The sequence below is a fragment of the Oryx dammah genome, unplaced genomic scaffold (genome assembly GCF_014754425.2).
Source record: "Oryx dammah isolate SB20612 unplaced genomic scaffold, SCBI_Odam_1.1 HiC_scaffold_19, whole genome shotgun sequence".
Taxonomy (NCBI): domain Eukaryota; kingdom Metazoa; phylum Chordata; class Mammalia; order Artiodactyla; family Bovidae; genus Oryx; species Oryx dammah.
The window spans coordinates 787,885-807,587 of NW_024070203.1; the positions used below are offsets into that span (position 1 = coordinate 787,885).

A 19,703-nucleotide genomic window follows, 5' to 3' on the forward strand; every position below is an offset into this window, starting at 1 on the left:
TGTGGTTCGGCAGCATTTTCAAGTTGAAGCTTTACTTATGTGTCAAAGTGAGAAGAATCAAGCAGTCCTTTGCCAGCTGTGGCCGTGGCATCAGGATCATCTCTCATGGCAGGAAAATTGCCTAGAACTCACTGGAAAGCTGCATCTCAACAGGAAGTTTGCTGATCTATAACACGTGGGCTCCTACCAACCTGCTAATAAATCCGTTTTTCCTGTTCCCTCATTATTCTTCCGTGTGTAGATTAAGTGGATTATACTGTAATTAAATTGGACTCTCCAGAGACGGTGTGTCAGAGTTGGGAGCCAGGGGAAGTCAGCTTTCTGCCCCGGCCCTGTGGCTGACTTGGGGGTTAAGCAGGGAGCACTCCCTTCATGGAGCCTCAATTTTACTGTTTCTTGTGAGAGAGAGGCAACGTCTCAGAGGGACACAGTGCTGCTTGATGAGCTCTATCTTCTGAGCTCCGAATGCCGTTATAGGAACGTACTCTTTGAAGAATTAAACATGCATTTATACTGCAGTTGAGCCTCTTAATAGGGATGAAGCTTTAAAATCTAATTTTAAAAGCCGCCCACTACACAGCACATTATCCATGCTCTCAAATGCTGTACTCAGCTGTGCACGGGGCCGCTCGCTCTGCGGTATTTATTAAAAATAAAACACAAGCCCTGCAAAGATGTGCCAGGAACATCTCCACAGCCGCACACAGGGGCTGAATTGCACAACTTCCACTGGGGTGAAAGGGGCTCCTGCTGGCAAATTCCAAGCAGCACTCAGAAAACTGACCTTATAGAGACAGTAATGCCTCCTATTGATCATAAGTCTTCAGATAACAGCTCAACGCAGCAAGGGACCATTTCTCAAAGGAAATAAATCATCTTTAATGAAATAAGTCTGCCTCACAGCCATCACTGAGTGCATGCTGCAAAGCCCTTTGCTCAGAGGCCCCTGGGAACTGCTTCCTAGTGAGAGTTTCCAAGGAGAATGTGAGAGCTCTCATCACATTCTCCTAATTCCCCCTGCTCACAGGAAAAACACATTTTCTTCTCAGTTTGGACATTTCATGTTTCTATATAGATGGGCAGATACATAGATGTAAGGGTAGATACACAGATGTGTGGAAAAGTCAGAGGGACAGGTTTATATTTTTCTGGACTGATAATGATTTATATATTCCGATATGAAGTTCAAACAGGTATAGACAGATGACCAAGAGACCCAGGGCCTTATATAGCCATACTTCTTGTTGCCTGATCAAAATGTTGTGTTTTTAACCTAAATATTTATCATTAGGCCCAACAGTCATCTATTGGACCTCTGCCTAGTGGCCCGTCTTAGACCCTGCTTCATCTCAGGCAACTAGATGGCCTCATGTGGCCCCCGCAGCCCCTGGGAGTGGCTGTCTGTCCATCACCTTCCACACTGAGCTCACTGAGCTCTGGCCACAGTGACCATGCATCTCTGCCTGGTACAGGCCAAGCTCCCTTGGTCTCAAGAACCTTTGTATTGCTTGCTCTCTGGCCTGGAAAGACCTCTGCCCACATGGTTTCATCAATGGCTCCTGTAATACTCAGGTTGCCTTGAGTGTCCACTCCTTAGAAAGACTCCCTTGGACCACTCAATCTAAAGGAACTCCTAATCTCTCTGTTTTCTTCATTGCACTCTCTGTAGTTGACACTATCTCGTTTTTCAAAAATATTTCTGCATATTATTTTTCTCTGTCCCCTGGAATATCAGCTTGACAGGAAAGAGGACACTGCCCATTTAGAGCAACATAGCATTCCTGGCTTTGAGAACCACGCTTGGACATAGTATAGATGTTTGGTGGGTGACTGAGCTCAAAAGCCAAGGGACCTTTCCCTCCTTTGTTCAGTTGGTCATGGTGTTCTACACCCTTCTGTCCATGACTCCTGCCTCCATCAGCTTTGTTCTAAATCAACACAACTAGTCTCCTTCTTGCTCCAAGGGCACAGGAGCTCCTCCGCTTACAGGCAGGGATCGTGTTTTATTAATCATTGTGTCATTTGCACCTAAGATCATGTTTGGCACATAATAAATGCTCTGTCTGTGAGTTTTCTTATGTAACATTTGAAAGTACGGGATATTAGTACCATGTATCATAGGGCTCCACTCAGGTTTATTGAAGGAATGGGAAATAATCTTTAGTTATTCATTTTCTCCAGGCATATTCTCCCTACGGTCCAGACTTATGAGCTAATCAAGCTATATGACACTCAAATTTGTACACCAGGTCAAGTGACCTGAACAGGTCTCCAGCAGTCTATGCTAAGTCGCTTCAGTTGTGTCCGACTCTGTGCGACCCCATAGACGGCAGCCCACCAGGCTCCCCCGTCCCCGGGATTCTCCAGGCAAGAACACTGGAGTGGCTGCCATTTCCTTCTCCACCAGCAGTCCATAGTATAAACAACATGTGAATGCATTTCTGAGAATGATGTCATTTACCTGGAGACGTCTCAAGTTAGGACACACCCAGGGACCTCAGGAAAGCCTTGCTCAGGAGGCCATGCAGTCATAGAAAACGCAAATTCATCTACTTCAGAGCTTAATTTCTTCTTTAGGTTGGAGAGCAGCAACAAGCAACCTGATCTAATTGAAGTAATAAGACTAATGGTGAAGTCTGACTTATTATTCAAAGAGTTTAGGTGACAAACGATAACATTTGTATACAACTAATGGATATTACAAATGTAAGTTGATGACAATGGACAAGGCTGACTAAATTTAATTTAAAAACACTAATAATGAGTGCAATATTCTCACAGTTGGGTTGTGTGGTACTCTGGGGAGTAGATACCTGGTCATTCTCCTGGGTTCCTTGTACAGAGCTCCTAGACTTTGGGATCTCTGGCATGATAAATGCCTTTTATACAATCATCAGATGACTGTTGGCTAGGGGTCCCTATTCAGCTTCCTGGGTACCAGGAAGGCCTGGGACCTCCTGGGAGAGAAAGAGTTCAGTCACCAACAGCCAGTGGCCAACAGATGTGCCTTTGTAGTGGCAGCTCCACAGCTATCTCTAAAGCGTGGGGTTTGGTGAGCATCTGGTGAACACGCAGGTTCTGGGAGGTGGGGCTCTCGAAGGGGCCCAAAATCTCCATGTCAGACAGCCCTCTGCCCCAAATATCTGTCCAGTGCATCTCTTTCACTTGGCTTTCCTCAAATTGTAGCTTTTATAATAAATATTAAAAATATAATGTGATATAATGTACAGCACTTTCCTGAACTCTGTGTCATTCTAGCAACATGGGGAGCTATTGGAATCCCTAGGTTGCCATCGGCCAGGCAGAGTGTGTTAGCCTGGACACCTCTCTGTGGTTGGTGTCTGAAGTTGGGGAGGGAAAGTCCAGTGAGACTAAACCCTGGATTGGCGGGGTTTCATACTAACACCAATTGTTAGTGTCAAAACTGTATCGAGTTGTTGGCTCAGCTGGTAAAATATCCACCTGCAATGCAGGCGACCCTGGTTCAATTCCTGGGTTGGGAAGATCTGCTGGAGAAGGGATAAGCTACCACTCCAGTATTCTTGGGCATCCCTGGTGGCTCAGATGGTAAAGAATCCACCTGCAATGTGGAAGACCTGGGTTCAATCCTGGGTTGGGAGATCCCCTGGAGAAGGGAACTACTACCCACCCCAGTATTCTGGCCTGGAGAATTCCATAGACAGCTGCGCACTATAGTCCACAGTGTTGCAAAGAGTCAGACATGACTGAGCAACTTTCACTTTCAAGGGTGTACGGAAAGTTGGAGAACTGGTTGATGTGAGGGAAAGTCCCACAGATTTGATGTCAAAAGTGCTGTGAGTAAAAGGAGCTCATCAGGTAGGCTTATTTTTCTAGATTGAAATCCTAGTTTTTTCACCATCTTTCTAACTGTGGACAAGTTTCTCAAACCTTATCTTACTTCCTCATTTTTAAAAAGGATATTATAAAACTTCTGCAGGATTAAATAAGACAGTATTTACAGAGTTCAAAAGCAGTACCCATAGAGTAGCAAATTTCAATAAATATCAGCTATATTCACTACAGAGACTGAAACGGCTTTATAGTTCTGTAGTCAAGCAAGTCAAGAAGGTCTAACAGTCCTCAGATGGTCCAGTTAATCCCATGGAGGTGACCATATGCATGGAGTTTGGACATCCAGACACAGAAGGAGGCAGAGAAGAGTACATGGCTGACAGGAAACAACCCAAGAGAAATAGCTTTCAGTAAAGGGCAGAGATTAGAGGGTGAGAAAATGAGTGCAGCTGAAAAGAATGTCTCTTGCAATGAAAGATGGAGAGGCTGCAGAGGTAGAAAAATGGTGCCTCAATCATCAGTTTAGGGGCCAGTGGCATCCAAGTGTCTCTAATATAGCTTTCCAACACATTAGCAGCTGAAGCTCCTTTCAATAAGATGAACTCGCAGATATATTAGAGTGGCCTTGGCTGTGTGGTTGATTTTAATAAAGGCTCCAATTTTGTTGTAGCTCGGGAAGACACTGGTTATTTTTTCCTCATTAAAAAAATATATACATTTGCAATTTTCCCATGTCAAAGGCATATATGCTCAGCTCATGGGGGACACCTCTGTGCTCTGCTTTGCCTCTTTTATCTTCCTGTGGAAATATTACACAGAAGGAGAATTGCTAAAACAGCAATTAAAAAATCAACTTATATTTAGCATCAAGTACTGATCCAAGGTTAATCACAGGCTAGTCTTTTTTGCTTTCCTGAGATGACTGAAAACTATGGCCTTGTTCCATCTGTCTCTAGGAGTTACCAGGGATCCAAAAAGTCATGGTTACAAGTAACTTGTTGACATTCTAACACATCAGGCTCATTATCATAATCTAAGCAGCAGTCTTGGGTACGTTTGCAATTTTCAGGCAGGTCATTAATGAAAGCTGGAAAAGAAGTGACTATGAACTCATTCTCTGAGGTTATTTTACACGTTCTCTATACTGAGGCCACTGAGTGAATGAGTTGTGTTTGATTGTAGAGAGATCAGAAAAGAAATCAGAAAGTCCAGACAAATGAGGGCAACTCATTAGTCATCCACAAACACATTCAACTCTTCAAGTTGTTGCACAGTGATTACTGACCACAGCTGCAGACATGTTATTCCAACAGCGTCTTAGGTGAGAGATGTAAATTGGAGGCATGCTGCTGCTAAGTCACGTCAGTCGTGTCCGACTCTGTGCGACCCCATAGACGGCAGCCCACCAGGCTCCCATCCCTGGGATTCTCCAGGGAAGAAAACTGGAGTGGGTTACCATTTCCTTCTCCAGTGCATGAAAGTGAAAAGTGAAAAGTGAAAAGTGAAAAGTGAAAGTGAAGTCGCTCAGTTGTTTCCGACTCTTCGCGACTCCATGGATTGTAGCCCACCAGGCTCCGCCATCCATGGGATTTCCCAGGCAAGAGTACTGGAATGGATTGCCATTGCCAAATTGAAGGCATAGATATAAGAACTTTGCAATTCAAGATAAGCTTTTACCAGTTTTCAAACTCCCCAAATCAAGGAGAGATAAATCAGTTCAGTAAAGAAAGCATCTAATTTTTAAAAAATGAATAGATTTTTCTTCCTTTTGGTTACAGATGTCTAAACGATGTTTTTCAAACACAAGAATATAATGATTTTATGTTTTCTTAAATCAACAATATTTGGAAATGCTCTGCTTCTGGCTCCCACGCAGGGGTTGGGAGTGGGCAGGTCAGGAGGGGAGTTAACAATTCTCTGGGAATCAGCCTGTGGGCCCCGTGAGCCAACCTGTGTCCAAATAGGATCAACTGGTCTGCAGAGCTCAGTCTTGCCCAAGGCGACAGCTGAAGGAGCTTCGCTCTGCTTCAGCTCTCAGAAGACATTCCTCACACCGCAGGCACACAGGCCACCAGTCTCCTCGGGGCCCTTTCTTGAATGCTCAAGCCTTCTGAAAATGTTCGGGTGTGCGGCATGTTCAGAATAACCAGATCTTACAGATATGTGGAGTCTTGAGAGAGCTTAGCTACATCGCCAAACGCACAGCAGTTATCAGCACATTTCAGTCCTTTAATCTCCCTCTTCCTGTCTTGAATCCTTCTAGGACTTGGTGTAGCACGTGGTTCTGAAGACGGAGTTGTGTCACCTATAACTCGGCCACCTTTAGGCCTGTCAGCAGTGGCCTAACATTCAGTGCGATGTGCTGTCGGCGCGGCTGTAGTGGGCAGAGGAGAGATGACACCTCTTTGTCCACTTTGCCGCAGTCAGTTAGGTCAAGCAGGGAGATCCAGGGCTTGCTTTACATTGTGATTGCTCATTTTACCCCTGACATCAATCATTTTTTATGGCCCTATTAAGCATGGCCTAGAAAGGGCTCCAGGAACTATTTGGGACACCCTGCCGCCTTCCGGCAGGTGACATTTGGTTCCTCTGTGTAGGTTACATCTTACCCACCTCGTGCAAAAGAGTCACATTTGAACAAGTCTCACTATTACATAGGTTCAGCTTGACCATGAATCAAATCATTACACATATATCAAATAAAAGACTGAGAAGTGCATAGTTACCTTAAGTGTGAGTACAAATATTGCTTTTCTTCTAGTGGATATTCATTATATATTTATCTGTGAGGTTTTCTTCCAAAGAAGCTGATTTGACAGAGGTAAAATAACAAATGAAGAAAAGGCCTGAAGCGTTAACTAAGCTCCAACCACACCTACACCATGTCAAACAGAATCTGTAAAGTCACAGCTGACAGGCCTAAAGGGGATTGAGTTACAGATGACACAACACCATCCTCAGAACCACAGGCTACACCAAGTCCCAGAAGGATTCGAGAGAGGAGGAGGAAGATTAAAGGACCAAGATGTACCGATGTATCTACAGCTGAGAACAGCTATCAAAAGGCAGCAAACACATGGGAAAGAACCTGCTCTTTAGCTTAGAGGCCAGAAATACACTGGCATTGCCTCTGGAATTGGAATAAAACCAATTTTTCAGTCAGTTCAATTGCTCAGTTGTGTCTGACTCTTTGTGACCCCATGGACTACAGCACGCCAGGCTTCCCTGTCATCACCAACTCCTGGGGCTTGCTCAAACTCATGTCCATCACGTCAGTGATGCCATCCAACCATCTCATCCTCTGTCATCCCCTTCTCCTCCTGCCTCCAATCTTTTCCAGCTTCAGGGTCTTTTCCAAGGAGTCAGCTCTTCGTATCAGGTGGCCAAAGTATTGGAGTTTCAGCTTCAGTATCAGTCCTTCTAGTGAATATTCAGGACTGATTTCCTTTAGTATTGGCTGGTTGGATCTCCTTGAGTCCAAGGACTCTCAAGAGTCTTCTCCAACACCTCTGTTCAAAAGCATCAATTCTTTGGTGCTCAGCTTTCTTTATAGTCCAACTCTCACATCCATATATGACTACTGGAAATAGCTTTGATTAGATGGACCTTGGCTGGCAAAGTAATGTCTCTGCTTTTTAATATGCTGTCTAGGCTGGTCATAGCTTTTCCTCCATGGAGCAAGCGTCTTTGAGTTTTATGGCTGCAGTCACCATCTGCAGTGATTTTGGAACCCCGCAAAATAAAGTCTCTCACTGTTTCCATTATTCCCCATCTATTTGCCACAAAGTGATGGGACTGGATGCCATGATCTTAATTGGATGCCATGATCTTAATTTTCTGAATGTTGAGTTTTAAGCCAACTTTTTCACTCTCCTCTTTCACTTTCTTCAAGATGCTCTTTAGTTCTTCTTCCCTTTCTGCCATAAGGGTAGTGACATCTGCATATGTGAGTTTATTGATATTTCTCTTGGCAATCTTGATTCTAGCATGTGTTTCATCCAGGCTGGCATTTAGCATGTTACACTCTGCATATAAGTTAAATAAGCAGGGTGATGATATACAACCTTAATGTACTTCTTTCCCTATTTGGAACCAGTCTGTTATTTCCTGTCCAGTTCTAACTGTTGCTTCTTGACCTGCATACAGATTTTTCAGGAGGCAGGTAAGATGGACAGGTATTACCAACTCTTGAAGAATTTTCCACAGTTCGTTGTGATACACACAGTCAAAGGTTTTGGTGTAGACAATAGAACAGAAGTAGATGTTTTTTTCTGGAAATTTCTTTTGTTTTTCATGATCCAACAGATGTGGTTCCTCTGCGTTTTCTTGAACATTTGGAAGTTCACAGTTCATGTACTGTTGAAGCCTGGCTTGGAGAATTTTGAGCATTACTTTGCTAGTGTGTGCTGCTACTGCTGCTAAGTCACTTCAGTCGTGTCCAACTCTGAACTCTGTGTGACCCCATAGATGGCAGCCCACCAGGCTCCTCCACTCCTGGGATTCTCCAAGCAAGAACACTGGAGTGGGTTGCCATTTCCTTCTCCAATTCATGAAAGTGAAAAGTGAAAGTCAAGTAGCTCATTCGTGTCCAATTCTTAGTGACCCCATGGACCACAGCCTACCAGGTTCCTCCATCCGTGGGATTTTCCAGGCAAGAATATTAGAGTGGGGTGCCATTGCCTTCTCCATGCTAGTGTGTGAGATGAGTGCAATTGTGCGGTAGTTTGAACATTCTTTGGCAATTTTTAATTGGTTTTAAAGCCTGAAACGGGACATTCCTGCAGTCAGCTGTGAACCAACTTTATCCTATAGAAGCTGAATGAATCCTGCTAAACTGTTTGCCTTGTGAATTGTTTTGTTTGGGTCCCTTATAGTACTGGAAGGTCTTGTGCCATAATTTCGCATCAAGCTACAGTGTTTCGTGGTGTAGCTTGAGTGGGGATTCAAAAAGAGAGGAGATCCCCAGAGAAAAACCAAGTGCCTGCATGGATGTGCCTTGGGGACCAGGTGGGCCCCTCGGGGGCTGGAAGCTGGTGCCTAATTTCCTCTGTACTTTTTCTGGCAGAAGAGGGGCATTTGGACAAACAGACTGCATTAGTGAAGCTGAGCAAGGTGTTTTAAGGTTGATGTAGCTTAGAATCACAGTACAGTCACTTCTGTAACTGCAGTGCTTTGCAAGCAGTCACATTTCCACAGAGTCTGGTTGAATGAATGGAGACTCTTGAAATATGCAGGTGTGTGGGGAGCCCACCCGCTTCCCATGCTCAGGACACGTGTCCAGGACGTGGACACAGAACTGGCATGAAAGATGGAACAAAGGATTCCTCTGACAGTCCCTGTGGAAAGGGTTTCTCCACTTCCTCCTTAAGAACTGCGTGAAGAAGGTACCTATAGATGCTCAACAATTTCTGAAACAGAATGGAAAACCCTTTGTTGATGAGGAGCTTAGGCTAACCTAGCTTGTAACTAAAACCCCCAGTTTCTCAGGCTGGAAACAGTGGAAATAAGAACCCCACCAGGAACTTTCAGCATTTGGATTTGAGTGGCTGCCAAGGAAGTAGGAAGGAGAAAAGAGCAAGGAAGTCAAGTGTAACTATTGAATAACAACAACTACAACATCCACAATTACAAGAAGCTATGGTACACAGGGTTTTACTATTCTTCCCCTAAAGGAATAAAAACATTCTGTTTTTTAAAAAAAATAGGTCAAATTCTTCAAAAATGTCCGTGTTGTAAAAGACAGAAAGGCTGAGGAACTGTTCTAGATAAAAGGAGACCGCAAAGACATGATGACTAAACACCGTGTGTAACCCTAGACTGCAGGGGAAAATGCTCCAGGGACATTATTGGGTCAACTGGCAAAACCAGGATACAGCCAGCAGGTTGGATACGGGGTTGGACTAACATCCAATTTAAGTACAGAAGATTATGCAAACTCATAGTCTTCTTTTCGAAAATCCATACTGAAATATTTAGGGATAAAAGGCCATGATGTAGGCAGCTTACTTGAAAAAATAATTAAAATTTGAGATATAATTGACTAAAATTTTCAATTTTCTGATACACTTTAAAATATATCACTCCGAGGTGCCAGATCTTAACTCTGGAATGGTTTATAGTTTCAGGCTGGCACGCAGGTGACTGGAATCTCTTTGAAGTGACAGCAGCCAGGGAGTTGTAGAGATGTGATATTTATTCAGGGACTGTAGGGTGGGGAGCCAAATTTCAGAGGGGAAAACACTTTATCAGGTCTCATGGTTACAGTGAGTACAATAAGCCATACATGTAATTATTCTTGAGGCCTGCTCATACGTAAGCTTTACCAGGACCAGTACAGTTACACATTTCAGCTGGCCAACAGTCTGAAAGCAGTACTGCTTACACTGTGGAGCAAAAGTAGGTCTGTATACTCATGGAAATCAATGCTTCCCCTAATTCAGGGCGATGCTCGAGAACCGTGCATTTTAGCACAACTCATCTTGACGCGAAGGTTCCAGAGCCAGGCCCTCTGGCTCAGTCCCAGTGCCACCACTTACTAGCTGTGTGACTTTTGCAACTCACTCCACCTCTCTGTGCCCCAGCCTCTTCATCTGTGAAACTCAGATAATGAAAATACCTACCTCACTGAGCTGTGAAGCAGATTAAATGAATTAGCACTCTGAAATCACGAGAGAGCCTGGCCCATGGTGAAGAATCCATGAATATTTAGCTTTTAACATAAACCAAATGTGGTAATACCAGAGGCAGAAGAAGAAAAGGATGCGGTGCCCCAAACCTGGGCATCCAGGACTCTGATCCTCACCTATGACACAGAAGGGCTTTCGGGCGAATCTCAGTCTTCCCTGCCATCCGCGGTACCGGCAGCAGCAGCCTGCAGACCAGATTCGAATGATGAACTCCAAACCAAAGACAACGATCATCACGAATTCCTGAAACATCAAACAAGGCATGTCAGGGAGAGGCATTACCGAGCAGACCAGAGCAGGAAGCTCCATGGATATTATACAGTCAGGCACTTCATCTAAAACATCTGGTTGTTAAAGTCGGAAGCTAACATTTCCTTTTCTTCAAATCAAGGTAAACCCAGAGAACATCGGAACCCCATGTTTTTTCTTAGTGTGGAAAACTATTCCTCTTCAAGTCTCTAACGTCTTGCAAATTTAGGAGTCAGTTTTAATTCTAAAAGTGCAGCCTGAATTACAGATTCCTCTTGCATAGTATATGCAGTCCCTTGGTATCCCCAGGAAACTGGTTCCAGGACCCCCTGGACACCAAGATATGCAGATGCTCAAGTCTCTTATGCAAAATGGAGTAGGGCTTTCATATAATCCACGCACATCCTTGCATATACTTTGAGTCATCCCTAGATTACTTATAATACCTAATATAATCAAAAGTTTTATTAACTGTTTCTGGCACACTGTTCACATTTTGCTTCTTGGGAATTTCTGTGTTTTTTCCCAAGTATTTTTGGTCTACGGTTGGTTGAACCTGTGGATGTGAAACCTGGAGATAAGGAGGGCTGACTACATAGTGCAATTGCCCTTAGTTACCTGGTAACGTGAAATATTTGAAATGAAAGAGTGAACTCCAAAAATACAGTTTACAGTGTTACAGAAAGCAGATCCTCATTTTGCTGCAAGGAGTGACTTAATCCCTGAGCTCTGAGGAGTTGTTCTGAGACAAAGAGAGGTAAATATTGAGGAGTATACGGAGTTCTTTTGTTATGCTGTCAAAAATCTCCTTATAAGACAGCAAGTTTTGACAGTGTTATCATGTGTAGCACACACATCCTTTGCCAGAAATGAGATCCTGAAGCCTCTAGAGATGAAACTTGTTAATTACTAGGCTGCCCTTTGGTGAGAGCTGCCTAGAAAATAACACTTCTTCCAGCAGGAAGGCTTTGAAATTTTCTAGGAAGAGTTGTGAGTGAACCCTGGGAAAGGCCAACTAAAGAGGCTCATTAAATAGTGGGTCACAGAATGTAAGCCACTGGAATTTGTTAAGAAAGTGTCTCTGGAGCAAATTTGTCATAGTCACCTTGTCATTCCTTGACTGAGCCAGGCACAGAGTTTATCAACATTTGTTTTCCTTTAAAAATAATATTTCCCTCTTTTGTTTTTAAACAAGCTTTGACTCAGCACTTAAAATGTATTAATAGAACAGTATTTATTAGTTGAGGCTTCCCTGGTGGCTCAGGTGGTAAAGAATCCACCGGCAATGCAGGAGACCTGGGTTGGGAAGATCCTATGGAGGAGGAAATGATTCTTGCCAGGAGAACTTCATGGACAGAGGAGACTGGCAGGCTACAGTCCATGGGGTTGCTAAGAGTCAGATACGACTGAGCGAGTAACACACATACACAGTTATTAGTTGATCTTTGTTATAACTGCTTAATTATAAAAGTGCTACATGCTCTTTATTAAAACCTCTAAACATCACATAAGTGTTGAACGTAGAAAGTGAATGTCCTAATCTACTCTCCATCCTCCCGCCCCACATCCCAAGATAAAAGCCGTTATCAAATTTAGAAAAATGGCATTTTTGTTGCAAGTTTCAGGGAAATGTCTGTTTCTTCAGTTAGACTATGTGATGATATGCTACACTTTTAAAATGCCTAGTAGAGATACAGCATTCTCTCCTTCTGTTATTTTGCACTAAGTAACCTGCAAATATTTCTCATGATGGGAGATAAATCTCCAATATCATGGCTACTACTTACAGTGACTTAACACTGAAAGTGAAAAGTGAAAGTGAAGTCGCTCAGTCGTGTCTGACTCTTTGCGACCCCATAGACTGTAGCCCACCAGGCACCTCTGTCCATGGGATTTTCCAGGCCAGAATACTGGAGTGGGGTGCCATTTCCTTCTTCAGGAGATCTTCCTGATCCAGGGATTGAACCTGGGTCCCCCACACTGTAGGCAGATGCTTTACCTTCTGAGCCACCAGGGAAGTCCTGCCCATGGCTAAATCTCCACAGATGATTTCATGCAGATAACCAAAGCATGGTCAGCACACACTCATTCATGACACGAGGGTTTTGTTTTGGTTTTCTTTGTTTTAGTTTTCAGTATATATCTAGGTGGCTTCCTTGGTGGCTCAGACTGTAAAGAACCTGCCTGCAATATAAGAGGCCTGGGTTCGATCCCTGGGTCGAGAAGATGCCCTGGAGAAGGGAATGGCTACCCACTTCTTGCCTGGAGAATTCCATGGACAGAGAAGATGGGTGGGCTACAGTCAGTGGGGTCACAGAGTCAGACATGAGCGACTAACGCTTTTACACTATATATCTGGCAGTTGAGTTTATTCACTCTTAAGGCATCTGAAGTGCCGTGTTAGGAAGAGGTGGGGAGGCATGGCTTCTTTTAATCTTCCTCCAGCCTCACGCAGAGCCTGTTGACACCTGTCGAGTCTGTGCTTAGTGGCGGGTCTACTTTTATCCCTGTCTCCTCCTCCTACTTGAGCCAGGGAGTCTGGTGCTCTACTGGTGGGGGGTTCTATTGCCAGGGATAGCTAAGAAAACTCAAATATGGCCTGAGCAATGAGGCACTACCACATAAAGGTTTTCCTTTTCCATGGGAATAGCTGCTACTGGTAGATGTATGGCCAATATTCTTTAGAACAAAGAATATTAGAATAAAGTAACATTCTATTAGTATAGTAAGGTAGCACCTCAGTAGATCTATAGTCAATATTTTTGAGAACAAAGGCTATAGGAGTAAAGCAACATTCTATTAGTATAGTAAGGTAGGCCCTAAGTAGATGCATAACCAATACTCTTGAGAACAAAGGCTATTGGAAGAAAGTAACATTCTATTACTATAGTAAGGTTGGTCCTCATTGAATCATTTCTATGTTGTATCCTGAGGCAGATATATTATAGATTTACTCAGGGCCACTTGTTCAGGAATATTGTTTACTGATTTCTTTTTTTAAACAACACTGGGAAAAATCCTTCATTTCCAAATAAAACAAGAGGAAGTTGTAATTGGATTTTACTACAAGGGCACAGTTTCTGCCTTGGAGGAGTAAGACTGGGGTCAGAACTCCCTCCTACTAGAGCATTCCTCCGTCTTCTTCATGAGAGCCTGGTTTTAGACTTGGCAAACTGTGACCTCGAGCTCTCTGGTCACCGAGGGAGCATTAGTGGGGTGGCCGTGGAACACCCCTCTTCACATTCCAGGACTGCAGGCCATGAGAAGGTTCCCTTCCAAGACTTGAGCTCATTTGACTGGGAGCAAAAGCATGAAAACCATTTTGACCAGATTTTGTCTTTTGTTTCATGAAACTTCTATCTTATTTCAATTAAAAGGAACAAAGTTCTGTGGAGAAAGAGAGGGAAAGTATTATAAATCTAACCAAACTGGAAGGGAATGAAATTGCGAGAAGATCACATTTTTTTGCCCCTTTTTCATTTCCAAGCTTTGTTGAGGTATAACTGGCAAGTAGAAATTGTGTATATTTGAGCTGTACATATACACAATGTACATATACATGCGGTCCTAATGTATGTATACATTGTGAACTGATTACCATAATCAAGCTAACATATCCGTCACCTCACATAGGTAATATACATATATATAGTTTTGGTGATAGTGAGAACACTTAAAATTTAATCTCTTAGCAAATTTCCAGTACACACTAAAACTACTGTTACCTTCAGTTAGCAGGTTGTTCATTAGGTCTCTAGGACTAATTCATCCTGCATGACTGACAGTTGGTGCCCTTGGTCTAGTGTCTCTCTTTCCCCCCATCCTCTAGTTACTGGTAGTTACTTTACTCTCTGTTTCTTGAGTTCAGCTTTTTAGATTGCACATATGGGTGAGATCACGCAGTACTTGTGTTTCTGTGTCAGACTTATTTCATTTATCATAATGTCCTCCAACTTCACGTTACTGCAAATTACTTTTGAAGACTGACTAATATCCTCATATGTTTCTGCCAATGTATCTATCTATGTCACATCTTCTTTATCTATCTGTCCATTGATGGACACTGAGGTTGCTTCCATACCTTGGCTACTGTGAAAAGTGCTGCAATGAACATGCGGGTGTGAATATCTCTTTGAGATCATGACTTTATTTCTGCTGGATCATATGGTAGTTCTAGATTTAATTTTCTGAGAAATCTCCACACTGCTTTCCACAATTTACATTCCAACCAGTAGGGTAGGAGGGTCCCCCTTTTTCTTCATCTTCATTCACACTTGTTCTCTTATGTCTTTTTGGTAATAGCCTTTCTAACATATGTGAGGTGATATCTCATTGTGGCTTTGATTTGCATTTCTGATGATTAGTGATGTCAAACATCTTTTCGTATACCTGTTTGGTCATTTGAGAAATGCCTATCCAGGTCCTTTGCTCATTTTTAAATCAGGTTATTTAACTAAGTTTTGTTATTGAGTTATGAAAGGTCCTTATATATTTAGATATTAACTTCTTATCAGATATTTGGTGTGCAAGGTCTTCTCCCATCTCAAAGGCTGTGTCTTCACTCTGTTGATGGTTTCCCTTTATGCACAGAAGATTTTTAGTTAGATGCAATCCCACCTGTTTATTTTTGTCTTTGTTATTTGTGATTTTGGAGTTATATCAAGAAAACCACAAGACAAACACTGTATGATATCACTTACATGTGGAATCTAAAAAATAAAAATAATCAGTGAATACAACAATAAAGAAGCTGGCTCACAAATACAGGGAACTAACTAATGGTTATCAGTTGGGAGGGGGGAAACAGGAGGGATAAATGAGGGGAAGTAAGAGGCACAAACTACTAGGTATAAAATAAATAAGCTACATGGATATATAGTATAGGTACAACATAGGAAATAAGCTGATATTTTATAATAACTATAAATGGAATACAATGTTTAACAATTGTGAATCATGTTGTACACCTAAATTTTATATAATATTGTATATTAACTATATCTTGATAAAAAACCCAAAAAACACATTGCCCAAACTAATGTCAAGATGCTCCTTCCCCATGTTTTCTTTTAATAGTGTTATACTTTCAGTTCAGTTTAGTCACTTAGCTATGTTTGACTCTGCCACCCCATGGACTGCAGCACACCAGGCTTCCCTGTCCATCACCAACTCCTGGAGCTTGTTTAAACTCATGTCCATTGAGTCGGTGATGCCATCCAACCATCTCATCCTCTGTCACCCCCTTCTCCTACTGCCATCAATCTTTCCCAGCATCAGGGTCTTTTCCAATGTGTTAGATCTTTGCATCAGGTGGCCAAAGTATTGGAGTTTCAGCTTCAGCATCAGTCCTTCCAATGAACACCCAGGACTGATCTCCTTTAGGATGGACTGGTTGGATCTCCTTGCAGTCCAAAGGACTCTCAAGAGTCTTCTGCAACACCACAGCTCAACAGTATCAATTCTTTGGTGCTCAGCTTTCTCTATAGTCCAACTCTCACATCCATACATGACTACTGGAAAAACTATAGCTTTGACAAAATGGACCTTTTTTTTGGCAAAGTAATGTCTCTACTTTTTAATATGCTGTCTAGGTTGGTCATAGCTTTTCTTCCAAGGAGCAAGCTTCTTTGAATTTCATGGCTGCAGTCACCATCTGCAGTGATTTTGGAGCCCAAGAAAATAAAGTCAACCACTGTTTCCACTGTTTCCCCATCTATGTGCCATGAAGTGATGGGACTGGATGCCATGATCTTAGCTTTTTGAATGTTGAGTTTTAAGCCAGCTTTTTCACTCTCCTCTTTCACTTTCATCAAGAGGCTCTTTAGTTCCTCTTCATTTTCTGCCATAAGGGTGGTGTCATCTGCATATCTGAGGTTATTGATATTTCTCCCAGAAATCATGAGTATACTTTCAGGCCTTACTTTTAAGTCTTTCATCCATTTTGAGTTAATTTTTGTACACTGTGGGGGATAAGGGTCCAATTTCATTCTTCTAAGTGTGGATATCCAATTTTCTCACTCATGATAAAAACTCTCAGCAAGTCAGAACTAGAAGTTTGTGCTCTCAATTTGATAAATGTCATCTAGAAAACCATTAGAGTTAATGTCATACTTAATGATGAAAGAGTGAAAGCTTTTCTCCAAAAATCAAGAACAAGGAAAGATGTTAGTTTCATCACCCTTATTCAACATAATTGCATACTATAGTCACTGCAATAAGGCAAGTAAAAGAAATAAAAGGCATGCAAATTGGAAAGGCAGACATAAAAAGTCTATGTTTGCAGATGCATGATTGTCTAAGGGGAAAATCACAAGGAATTTATCAAAAACCTCTTAGAACTAATCAGTGAATTCAGTAAGGTTGTAAGTTATAAGATCAACATGCAAAAAACAAACACATTTCTGCATACTAAAAAAAAAAAAAAGATGTGGGAAGCAATATTTAATGAGGTAGATGAAACTGGAGCTGATTATACAGAGTGAAGTAAGCCAGAAAGAAAAACACCAATACAGTATACTAACACATATATATGGAATTTAGAAAGATGGTAATGATAATCCTGTACACGAGGCAGCAAAAGAGATGCAGATGTACAGAACAGACTTTTTGACTCTGTGGGAGAGGGAGAGGGTGGGATGATTTGGGAGAATGGCATTGAAACATGTATTCATATAAGAAATGAATCGCCAGTCTAGGTTTGATGCAGGATACAGGATGCTTGGGGTTGGTGCACTGGGATAACCCAGAGGGATGGTACGGGGAGGGAGATGGGACGGGGGTCAGGAGTGGGAACTTATGTATACCTGTGGTGGATTCATGTTGATGTATGGCAAAACCAACACAGTATTGTAAAGTAAAAAAAAAAATAATAATAAAAGCACAATATTATTTATGACATTCCAAAGGAAATGAAATGTTTAGCTATTCATTTAACAAAATCTGTACAGGATATGCATACTGAAAATTACAAAATGTTGATAAAAGAAATTAGAGAAAACCTAAGTAAATGGAAATACCATGTTCATGAATTAGAAGATGCAACATGATAAGGATGGCAACTTCTCCCAAACTGATTTGTAGTTTTGATGAAATTCTTATCAAAATCTCAGCAACTTTTTTTTGTAGATGTAAAGAAACTTATTCTAAAGTTTATATGGAAAGGTACAGACTCTAGAATAGCTTACAAAAAAAAAAAGAAAGAAAGAAAGAAAAGAAAAGAAAACTCCCAAGAAATAGAAAAAAGTGGGAGGAATTACTTTATCTGATATGAAAAACCTCTGTATTCAGACAAATAGGCTCAATTGATTATTTGACAAAGATACAAAAATAGTTCAGCAGAGGAAGAAATAGTCCTTTCAGTAATCAGTGCTGGGGCAATTTGACCTCCAAATGCAATGAAATGAACCTTTATATCTCACACTTTATACAAAAATTGATCCAAAATGGATTATGGGCTGAAGTGTTAAAACCATAAAACTTTTACTAAAAAACATAAGAGAAAATATTTAGGATTTAAGCTAAGAAAAGAGTTCATAGACTTAATACCAAAAGCATAAGGAAAAATTGATAAATCAGACTTGTTCAAAAGTACAGGATGAAAAGACAAGCTATAGGCACACACACACACACACACAGAATATTTGCAAAGGACATATTTGACAAAGGACCAGTATTGAGAAAATATAAAAACTCTCAAGAGTTAATACCTATCCTTCTGAAACTCTTCCAAAAATCATAGAGGAAGGAGCTCTCCCAAGTTCATTCTATGAGGCCACAATCATCTGGACACCAAAGTGAAACAAAGACATCACACACACACACACACACACACACACACACACAAATTACGTGCCAATATCACTGATGAACATAGATGTAAAAATCATCAACAAAATACTAGTAAACTGAATCCAGCAAAGATTAAAAGGATCATGCACCACCATCAACTGGGACTTAATTCCTGGCATGTGAATATTCTTCAATACATGCTAATCAATGTGAGACACCATATTAACGAACTGAAGAATAAAAAGCATATGATCATCTCAGTAGATGAAGGAAAAGCTTTTGACAAAATCTAACACTCGTTTATAAATAAAAAATATTCAGAAAGTGGGCACTGAGGGAACCTACTTTAACATAATAGAGGTCATATATGACAAACTCACAGAAAACATCATTCTCAATGGTGAAAAACTGAAAGCATTTTTTCTAAGATCAGGAACAAGACAAGGATGCCCACTCTTGCCACTACTATTCAACATAGTTTTGGAAGTCCTATCCACAGCAATCAGAAAGGAAAGAAATAAAAGGAATTCAAATTGGAAAAGAAGAAGTAAAACTGTCACTGTTTGCAGATGACATGATACTACACATAGAAAACCCTAAAGATGCTACCAGAAAACTAATAAAGCTTATCAGTGAATTTGGTAAAGTTGCAGGGTACAAAATTAATACACAGAAGTCACTTATATTCCTATGCACTAATAATGAAAGAGGAGAAAGGGAAATTAAGAAAATAATCCAATTTACCATTGCATCAAAAAGAATAAAATGCATAGCAATAAACCTACCTGAGGAAGCAAAAGACTTGTACTCAGAAAACCATAGGATACTGATGGAAGAAATCAAAGATGACAGAAACAGATGGAGAGATATACCATGTTCTTGGATTGGAACAATCAATATTGTCAAAATGATTATACCACCCAAAGCAATTTACAGATTTAATTCAATCCCTATCAAATTACCAATGATATTTTTCACAGAACAAGAAAAAAATTTTTAAAAATTTGTTTGAAAACACAGAAGACCACAAATAGCCAAAGCAATCTTAAGAAGGAAAAATGAAGCTGGAGGAATCAGGTTCCCTGACTTCAGACCATACTACAATGCTACAGTAATCAAAACACATACACAAACATAGAAACATATAGAAATACACATGGAAGCAGA

The 19,703-nt window shown here is 41.3% G+C and overlaps 1 protein-coding gene across 2 annotated transcripts in view; it reads right to left on the bottom strand.

Annotated features, from left to right (window-relative positions):
• KCNQ5 (potassium voltage-gated channel subfamily Q member 5) overlaps positions 1–19,703 on the bottom strand; it is a 626,149-nt gene that overhangs the window by 153,497 nt on the left and 452,949 nt on the right. For both annotated transcript variants that reach the window (XM_040261809.1, XM_040261808.1), the window contains exon 3: positions 10,616–10,742. In XM_040261809.1, coding sequence (XP_040117743.1) covers positions 10,616–10,742 — 127 coding nt within the window. The remainder of the gene's footprint in view (positions 1–10,615; positions 10,743–19,703) is intronic.